The sequence below is a fragment of the Acanthopagrus latus genome, chromosome 15, assembly GCF_904848185.1.
Source record: "Acanthopagrus latus isolate v.2019 chromosome 15, fAcaLat1.1, whole genome shotgun sequence".
In the NCBI taxonomy this organism is placed as follows: Eukaryota; Metazoa; Chordata; class Actinopteri; order Spariformes; family Sparidae; genus Acanthopagrus; species Acanthopagrus latus.
In genome coordinates this window covers 21485708-21495559 of record NC_051053.1, presented here as the reverse complement: position 1 = coordinate 21495559, position 9852 = coordinate 21485708, and the positions used below count along the sequence as shown (strand labels likewise).

At 40.3% G+C, this 9852-nt stretch overlaps 1 protein-coding gene across 1 annotated transcript; it reads right to left on the bottom strand.

The window, feature by feature from the left end:
- Positions 1-249: 249 nt before the first annotated feature.
- Positions 250-9835, bottom strand: abraxas2 (abraxas 2, BRISC complex subunit). Its single transcript, XM_037122827.1, has 9 exons — positions 9703-9835; positions 8101-8191; positions 6714-6750; positions 6153-6219; positions 5746-5936; positions 4766-4888; positions 3968-4052; positions 3754-3871; positions 250-3624 (listed from the first exon to the last, which is right to left on the bottom strand). Exons 1-9 carry the CDS (start codon positions 9772-9774, stop codon positions 3050-3052), a joined length of 1359 nt encoding a protein of 452 aa, XP_036978722.1. The 5' UTR covers positions 9775-9835; the 3' UTR covers positions 250-3049.
- Between the last annotated feature and the right edge of the window lie 17 nt (positions 9836-9852).

Below are 9852 nucleotides of genomic sequence, written 5' to 3'. Positions count from 1 at the left end.
ATATGCATCATAATTTATTCTCAACCGAGTTATTTGCTCAGCAGAGGGAAAACGTATGCAACTCTTGTTTACAGGAAAGCCCGTCCCACTCCAATGTGATGTCACTGACACGGGTGCCTGTAGGTTTGGCGCATAGAAATGGCCATAATCAACCTGCGAAACCCACTTTGTTAGAAAAATAAGCATGCAAAAATTACTTGCACTTTTAAAAGTGGCAACTCAATTATAAGAAAACAAAGGCACATCATATCACATATGCATGTCTCATTTATTATCCCCCCCAGTTTAAGAACCATATTCTCTGTGCTCGTCCAAGCAAGTCCTTGATCTACTTTCGTCAAGTACACACATCCAGATAAAAGCTGAGAAGATTCAAGCTGGACACTGGACTTTGTGCTTTCAGGGAGGTGTTGATGTTGCAATGGCCCACTCGGGGAAGGAAGGGAAGGGTCACCCCATACAGTAAGAGTACATGAATGTATATTTGCACTATGTTGGAACTTGAAAAGTATAGGATCCTGACAATATTAGCCATCTCACGATTTATCCCAGTGGTCCTCCAGCACCAGAGTCCAGCTGCTTTTCATTCTGACCATCAAGTCAGGGATGCCAGAAGGAAGAGACTTATAAAGCCATTATCTAGGGACTGAGGAGCAGGATTAAGAGTGAGGACTAACATCGAGGACTGCTGCTCTATACCACCACAACACTCAACCGAGACAAGCTTATACAGTAAGTGCTGTTTAAATGCTACCCCCCCCTTGTCTACTATACATTCATTATATATTTCCTTATTATATTCCAGTAGTCAAAGGAAACCATACTCCTAACAAAGTGATTTTGTCATTTCTTTTAACATTGTGTGATTGTGTTACTCTGGGTGATTACTAAGTAACATTTTTAGTGCCAGTTCCCGATAAGTGATTCATTGGCATTACACATCAGGGCAAATGAAATGACCCTAAGGCAAAAAACATGACATACAAACAGGCTGTGTAAATAAAGCGGCGCTTGTTCACAAGGCAAAGCTTCTCCCACCATAGGACAGATGTCTTCTTTTCCAAACCTGCTGATCATTGTGTTAAGACGTCCTTCATGTGCAGTGCAAATGTCTGTCCATGCTGAATATAAAAGTGTCTAGAACTGACCGGTTCATGCAAGGAGGCTTCGTACGTCAATCAATCCACACATTGTCGGGTCAGATGTTTGAAAAAAATAAAAAATAAAAAATCATCTGCATGTCCATCATGCTCATCATACCAACTCTGCCTTGCTGAAGTATAAGTTACTAATCAGATTCCCTCAGACTTTAGAGATAGAATTCCAGTTTCAAATAATAAAGCAAGCATAGTCACAGCTGCAACCATGAGACACAGGTCCACTTCGAAGCCGCCAGTGAAAGTGAAAAGGGAAAACAGGTTTAGGACAAAACACCACATCATAGAAAGAGACGCACATAACTGCAGGAATAATTAAAAAAAAAAGGAAAAAATGAAGCTGGAAGTAGATTATTGCAAACACACCACAATTTGTTATAATCTTACCCCTCAAGAGAGATCAGTGAATGTGTTGTGTGCAGACAGAAACTGCCCTGAGTGGAAGGCACTGTATACTGAAGCAAGGTCATGATGTTTTCATCACATTATCCAGGTCCATACACGTAACGTTGACCCAAACCAGGTCATAATACATGAGGTCTACTGTCAACTTTACCAAGACAGGGAGGTGGGAGCCTCTCTCTTCCCACGGTTATGATTTACACACTACAGAGGGTATCAGCCTTCCATTATGAGTTTTAATAGAGAACAAGTCGGTGAGAAGGGAGATTGAAGTGGTTATATGGTCACGGTCAGTAGTATCGGAGACAACCAGCACTGTGAAGTGGAAGTAGCAGCCAGGTTTTTTTATGTGGAGAAGAACATACAGATGCAGTTTTTTTAGTGGCAGCTCTCTGTGTTGCAGCAGCAGAAAGGGAACCTTAAGCATCTGGTTAGTAAAGCTACAGTACATTGTGTTTGCCCTGTGAACCCCATACAACGCACAATAAGCTGAGCTGAATTTGGCTCAAGGTGGTCAAAGAGGACTACTCAAGTGGCACAACATGACAGCATTGGTATAGCACAATAATAAAGAAATCTTAAATGTTGTTAAGTGCAGCAAAGCGCATACAATTTCAGTGTTATCCAAGAGGAACGAGACATTGACATTCTTGTCAATCAAATTAGATTAACTGTTAATCTGACAAAATATATATATATATTTATGTATATATAAAGCACCCATTATAGAAGTGGCAGAATAAATCTTGTTTGAAGTCTATTCTTCACCAGTTAAATAGACAACTGTACTATTAATCAATTAAAGACTGACATGGAACGAAAAAGACGTAATAATCCAAAATCAAATGAGGGACATGTGCATGTTGCAGAAATTCTAATTACATATAAATCTCTCTCTTGAAATTCAACAAATACAAAATGAACAACCATTTGCCTACTTAATTTTAAAACTTGTTTGAAGGCCGCAAAATATTTTCCCCATTGCTTTTCTTTGATGGTTTGTTTAAAGGAAGGCAAAAAAATAGTGCAAGAGGTAATGCAAGAGTGGGTGCTCAGAGTTGGTGATGCAAACATAGAACAAAAAGAGAAGGAAAGCGTGTCCTTTAGGGAGCCGGCTTGCCAACCAGTTGGCATAATTTGTAATATCCACCTCTGACCCTGAAACCAGACACATCCACACTGAAGTACCCAGACCGACCCCATTCCAAAAAGAAAAAGAGAAAAGAAAAAAAACAAAAACAAAAAACAGATGACTTTTCCCCCCTGTGAGACACACCTGTTAAGCCTGCAAAGCCGAGCGACATTTCCCCTTAAAATGGAGATCAGACTAAGACAAGAAGAAATACTCACAGCGGGACACCACCTGCGCATGCCTTTCACTTTCAGGACTGGCACATCTTTTGTCTATATTTGTCTATCTTTGATTGCTTGAGATGCCCACCTCTCAAGGTGCGTCACTTAGTTGTGTCCCATTCACACCCTGCATGTTTCTATGTGGTCTGTGAGCCACGAGCATCCCCGTCAGGACTAAGGGCAGCCGGCCGGCCTTGCGCTAAAATGCTGGCAGAGCCTATTGGCAGATGAGCGGCTTCGCTCACTAAGTTCTCATATTCACTACTGTCCTCATCTTCCTCCTCCTCCTCGTCATCCTCGTCATCCTCATCATCTTCCTGCCCTGCAGCTTGTCTGTCCAGTGAGTCAGAGCTCGATCCGTCACCATTACCGAGGTATGGGGTGCTGGGAGTGGTGACAGGGTTTGAGCTGGCGCCCAGGCCTAGCCCAAGGCCAAGGGCCATCCCCAGTGGGCCAGGGGTAGGGTGTCCAGGAGAGCCCACAGCTTGGGGCCGGGGCAATAGAGCAGCACTGGTAGGTGGGGAAGTGGAGGAGAGCAGAGAGTCATCCTGGGACAAGAGGTCAGCATAAGACGGTGGGTTAGGTGAGGTACTGGGCCGCTCCGGGGCAGAGGGTGTGTGGAACGTTATCCTGGACAGAGGGGAAGCAAGCGAAGGTTCTGTGTTCTCCTCTGGAGTGGAATGGGAGTCTGCATTTTGGGACTCACGTAACCCTGTGGAATATAAAGAAATTATAAAAAGGAGTGCGTTAAATCAGAGGAAATCAAGATTGATTAACTAATATATATAGATAATTTTTAAAAAAAAAAAGACTTTAAATAGCATCCAAATTGGGTACTTACTCTTCTCTTCTTCTGCTGTCTTGCGTTTCCTGAGAGCAATTTGTTGCTTGAGTTTGTTCACATCCTCTTGAATTTTCTCCTTCACACGTTCACTTTGTTCTACCTCCCCACACACAGCCTAAAAAGAAAAGACAAACAGGCAACAATATGTCCTTGAGTCATCCCGTCATCACTACATATCCTATGCAAAATGCACCAGCTGTCTGTTACTGACCTGCACTTTATCTTGTAGTGCACTGTAGACTTGGAATATTGTTCGGATATCCTTCATCACACCATCTTTGTCAAAGAATTCAGCCCTGGAAGAAGTATTTACCAGAAGATATGTCATTTACATTATTCAAGACTTAATAAATATTATCACATAGTAACAGGTCACCAGAGTTGATCATCAGAATCTATGCATTACAGCAGTGGATGTCTTCCATATCAAACCTCAATCAAATGTATACTACTGACTGTCACGCACAATTATGAGCTGAATGAGCTGAGGTGAAAACAGAGTGATCTTATCAGAGAAGCTGGATAGACAGTCCTGGCTAAACCCCCCTCATTCAAACTTCCATAACAGGAACAGTAAGTCTAAGTTAAGACACACAGACCCAGATATACAAGCAGAGGCATGTGCAGCATGTCACATACCAGCAGTCAGTCACACACACACGTGTACAGATCCACTTGGATGCAGTGTCAACTGTAACTAGGACCAGACGCACACAAATAAATACTGGGATCGCACACCACCAAAATGACCAGGGTAAAATTCCTGCCACCCCACCAAACACAAAAGAGTCTGTGGAAAGGAAGCAACTCCTGCTGAGTATCTGAGGCACCAGCATGGGTGCAGGGAGGGAGCTTCACATGCCCTCAAGGTGAAGCTGTCGTATGCTGTCAGGTGTAAACAGATGGCTGCTGCAACACCACGCATATCAGACAGGACACATGGTTGTCTGAACCCTCCCCGAGCCAAAAGTGTGAATGACAAGGGTGTAGTAAAAAGTCAAAACCTTACCCATGCTCTTTGATGACCTGGGTGTAGCTGAGTGAGGTGTTAGGAACCGAGGACACTTTGTATTCCTGTTGGCTTGTGTTGCCGAGGTTTGGGATTGTGAGAGTGATCCTCTGGTTGAACCTACTGTGTGCAGAACACAAGTTAACAGTGTAAATTCATGGCATACTTTTTTCAGGAAATCAATGTTATACACATAATATGATACTAAATACAATTTCTTTACACAAATATGAACTTTTTTTCTAGCCGTCACAGTTTCTGCCAATGAAACATTATTCATTTAGTGAAACTGATTCTGGTGACCTGTGAATCTTGGATGGCTTGAAAGCAAAATTTCTCTCAATAGTTAGCATTTAAGGGGCGCCGTTTAGCACAGAGCGGGCGTCCCATGTACAGAGGCTTTGTCCTCGCTGCAGCAGCCCGGTGTCCCGGCCTGGGGCCCTTTGCTGTGTGTCATTCCCTATCTCTCTCATCCTGTTTCCTGTCATCTCTTAAGCTGTTCTGTATATAAAGCCTTATACAGGCCCAAAAAATACACTAAAAAAGCTCCAGCATTTTGCGACTTTGCCTCTATTAACCTGAGTTCATACATGTTTAAAATGGAGGATATGCAAAAGAGAGGATTCACCAATCCGACTATTTCTCTTCTGACACAAAATCCCAATCTGGTACTAGCACTCTGGCAAATGCTACTGATGGCAGCAGCACTTCATTTTTCTAATTACAAGGACAAAGAAACTCTAATTAATTATGGATCGGTCAGATAATGATTTCACTGAATCCACTTAACAAGGTCATTATAGGCTTAGATACCAATCAGATCAGAGCATTACAGTGCAAAATGAACTTCAATATACAAACCAAGTCAACAGGAACTACTTCTATGTAAATCAAATGTCTGGATGGTAATACATATTTATTGATCAGAGAGTATTTTTACTATGCATGTTTGCTAAGTTTGGTCAGCATGCAGTTATTACCTGCGGTTAGGTCTGAAGAGCACATATTCCAGTGCGTGCGTGGAGCTGTTGGCTGTGGAGATGAAGCTGAAAAGAAGGAAGACGAGGTCGGGCACACCGAGCAGCTGAGTCAGCTGTTTGTGGATGATCTGTTCCCTGAAGGACATCTGTTGCTGTGTGTTCCTCCGGAACCGGTACCAACCAATGACGCTCTGCAAGACCAAAACAAGTGAAATGTGTTTTAGTCACAGTAAAAACTTTAGTGATAACAAATAGTTTTTATAATATAATATAATTTAATATAATAACTTTAAATAAATTAAAATGTCAAATTCATGAGGGTTAAAAAAAGGCACGACTGACTTTTAACAGGGTATCAGCCACAATGCAGGTTATAATCACAATATTAATAAAAAACATCAACTCACTTTCCGCCTATCTTTAAGTATGCTGTTGAGACTTTCTTCATTGATTTTTCCCGCATAGTCATAAAAGCTGATAGGAGGGGAAAAAAGCAAAAGTTAGTTCAGTCTGATTCATCATGTTCCTCCTCAGCCTTGACATACTTTCATTACCCAGACTTGTCAGATGGGGCCATCTACTGTCCACTTAGTCAATTAACTCAGTGGGTTCTAAAATGGATGTAAGGCAACTGACGTTTCCATTTAGAGTGACAGTCTATTTACAGTGACCTAAAACTAAGATTTTAAAAAGGTACTCTGCACAAAGGCACATTTTATTGAAGGAAAACACAACAATAGAGAGAGCTCTCTTATAAAATGCTACTTCAACCAACCTTACATAACCTTAAGTTGTTATGCGTGTGTTACAACATAGGTGGTTCATTTTTTCTTAAACAAAACTTTCATGGCTTGATACTATTTACTGACCTTTTTGCATCCCTAAAGCAGTGTAAAAGTTATACAGTTGTGCAAATTGATAACTGATAGCAACAGTATTGGGTTGAGAATAAAAAGCCCATATCTTACCTAAACAACTGTGCACAAGGATCATGGTTATGGATTTCTGTTGGGAACACATGGTAACAAGTGACATATATTTCAGTTTTATAGCATTGTACATGTGAATCCTTTAAAAATAAATGTAAACTTTATATATTCATGTAGATGTCTGCACTTTATATGGATGAAAATGTACTTGCTTCCGTTGCCGATTACATTACATTGGCTTTAAGTTTCAGTTGTCTTTGCGTACAACACAAAATCATCTACCAAGCAGACTGTTATTCCAACCACTTTAAAAATAGGTCATTTGCATAAATCTTTGCACGTCTGTGACAGAGTAAACAGAAGCAGATGGATAAGTGCTCAACATGAAAGCTGCTTCGTGGCATCATTTCTTTCCTAGCTATATTTTATATTCAGACGTGTCAAAGCATATTTGTCCTATGATGACCAGAGGGACAGAAGACAAATTAAGGAAGCAGATAACCCGAGAAATTCACAAAAATTAAAAGTCAATCTTTTATAATACATTGCCACATTTTGACAGATTAAAATGTATTACTGATTCCTGTGGCTCTCCTGATATACAGATAACCACTGGCAGAATATTTCAAATGTCTCCTGTTCAGTCTGTTTCAGAGATACTGACAGGTGTGCTTTAGTAACAACTGTATCTAGTATGCCACTATGCTGATTAGTTGACTAGGTAGCTTCAACAACAAATGTTATCTATTCAACATGAATAATTACTTTACAGTCAGTAAAACAGAGGTCAGGGGCTCTGCACAACTACACAGATGATTTAAATTATGGCTGATTAAAATTCTCAGGTTAAGGCTGGGCAATACTGTACAGTGCATTACGTCATAACACTAAAATGTATGTACTTTAAGAATAATAAAATGAGAAGAAAATGTCAACAACCTCAGTCTGTACACGCCTACACAGTCTTAGGAAGATTTCCTTAAAAGCAAAATCAGTGAAAAACACTTGTGTGGGCGGACCATGGGTATACAGCGGCTATGACAGAACCTGTATTAGGTGTTCCTCTAATGAGCTGTACTTCTTTGAAAAAGGTGCAAAGGGATTAAATGAAGCTTTTTCACAGCAGACACTGTGACTCGTCATAGGCATTATTAATAACCTGTGGCTAATAAACAGTGGCTCTGTATTTTTTATGTAAACCATGACTGTGTGACAGCGCTGGCATACAAATAACACGACTCTTCACTGAAGCAGTTCCACAGAAAGACAGTACTGATTTAAGTATTTACACCTGTGACTAGTCAAAATGTCTCTGTCAAACAGGCCTAGAAAGTGTTGTTCTTGAGAACTTTTTAACACTAATAAATGACCACGTATTGCTTAAAATGCCACACCATTGTTGTTTGTCTTTTTTCTCATGACTTACCTACTACCTGGATCAACTCTGCACTGCTAATCTGTGTGTCACTGATGCTGACAGTCTCTTCTTGCCTTACTTCTCCTAACAGGAAGCCCTCCTGTGCAAATACAGTTTGAAAAAAACTGTGGTTAGGACTGTAATGTAGACATGAAACAATTAGTCCATGAATCAATTAATAAATTGGTGACTCTTCTTTAATTATTATTGTGTCATCATTGTCTTCTTTATTGTTATTATTATTGTATTGTTTAGTGTCCTTGGATGACTTGAAAGGTGCTTATAAATGTATTATTATCATTTATTATTATTACTATTATTATTATTATTATTATTATTATTATTATTATTATTATCATCAAATTGATAGAAAATAAGTCAACATTTTATTTTTCAATTAATTCACGTTTAGATGTTAATCAAGCAAATATGTCAAAAAATGGAAACGTGATCGACACTCGTCACTATTTTGGGATATTTTTTAAAACTAAAAAATTATTGATTAATTAAAAAATATTTTAACAAATACCAAACGTGGCCCTACAGTAATACAGAGAGGCTAATCCAAAGAGTAATCATTTTTAGTGCACACAGAGCAACAATAAAGAGTACTGTCAGAAGAGACACACAATCTTAATCAATACATTCCCTCATGCAACATAGATAACAAATCAACATTGGTCTGTAAGTCATTGGTTAAATCACTGATCAGTGAAAGCAGCTGGTAATCTACTGCGTTGCCAAACACTTCCTGCTGATCTCAGGAATGCAGGCAAGCTTGTAAGAAGAAACTGCCCACCTGCCCCGGCCGACCTTTAAAGTCTTGACAGGAGGAAGAAACATGTAAACAGCGCTGACGTTAGTTTAGTCAACGCTTGTGTGAACTGTTTCTCATACGCCAGTCACAAAGCACTTCGCCTCGGTTGCGTTTCTGCAACGCTCAAGCCAAAAGCCCAAATAAAGAAAAATGTTTTTACGCACGTCAGTCGTGTTTTAAAGCGGTATTGACATAAATGCCACCAATATAAGCTATATGGCTAACAAGCTAATTTAGCTATACCGAAACGATAAAAACAAAAATGTTTAAAAATTACCTACGTGGGAATTTTATGGCGTTAGTCTCTAATTTGTAATAACACACCAAATTTCTATCAGATAACAAGTCGTGGTGATTAGATATATTCAGGACCGACACACGGAAGTCACTAGACTTAGTAGCTTAGCTAGCGTGCTAAGTAGCTAGCTACTGAGTATTTCCTGGAACTCAAACTTTCCAAACAGCAATTCCTACATCGATATGGCAGGTGTTCGTGTGTGCGACACTTTGTAGGTGATGTTATAGCTAGATATTCAACACTTCTGCAGCTGTAAAACGCGAGCTTATCCTAAAGTTAGCAGTCATGTCCTCATGTAGCAGTCGCTACACAGTCTGATTTCACCATACCTGCCGGTAAATAGACGGAACCAACACTAGCTAGCCAGCAACAGGATGATGACACTGGAAAACAACACAAACTAATGGCGCTGATGAACGATAAGACACACGTCCGAGCTACGCACACTCTAACAACCCTTGCACTGTAGTGTGTCAACAAAAATCTGAATACTTACATGATCAGAGTTGCTGTTGGCGCTGTGATAACACACAGAACTAAAAGTATAACCTGAAATGGATGCCGCCATGATGGAAACATCCCTATCAATCCCGATGCCCCCTGCGGTTGCAAGCACGCTCCTCAAGCGCAACGTCTTGTGGGAGCT

What these genes read in the sequence shown, in the direction of transcription:
- abraxas2 (XM_037122827.1), bottom strand. Translation starts at nt 9,774, where the DNA reads ATGGCGGCATCCATTTCAGGTTATACTTTTAGTTCTGTGTGTTATCAC. An exon ending in CAGGTCATCAAAGAGCATGG is followed by an intron (nt 4,053 to 4,765) that starts GTAAGGTTTTGA and finishes TACTTCTTCCAG; the next exon opens with GGCTGAATTCTTTGACAAAG. An exon ending in GACAGCAGAAGAAGAGAAGA is followed by an intron (nt 3,625 to 3,753) that starts GTAAGTACCCAA and finishes TATATTCCACAG; the next exon opens with GGTTACGTGAGTCCCAAAAT.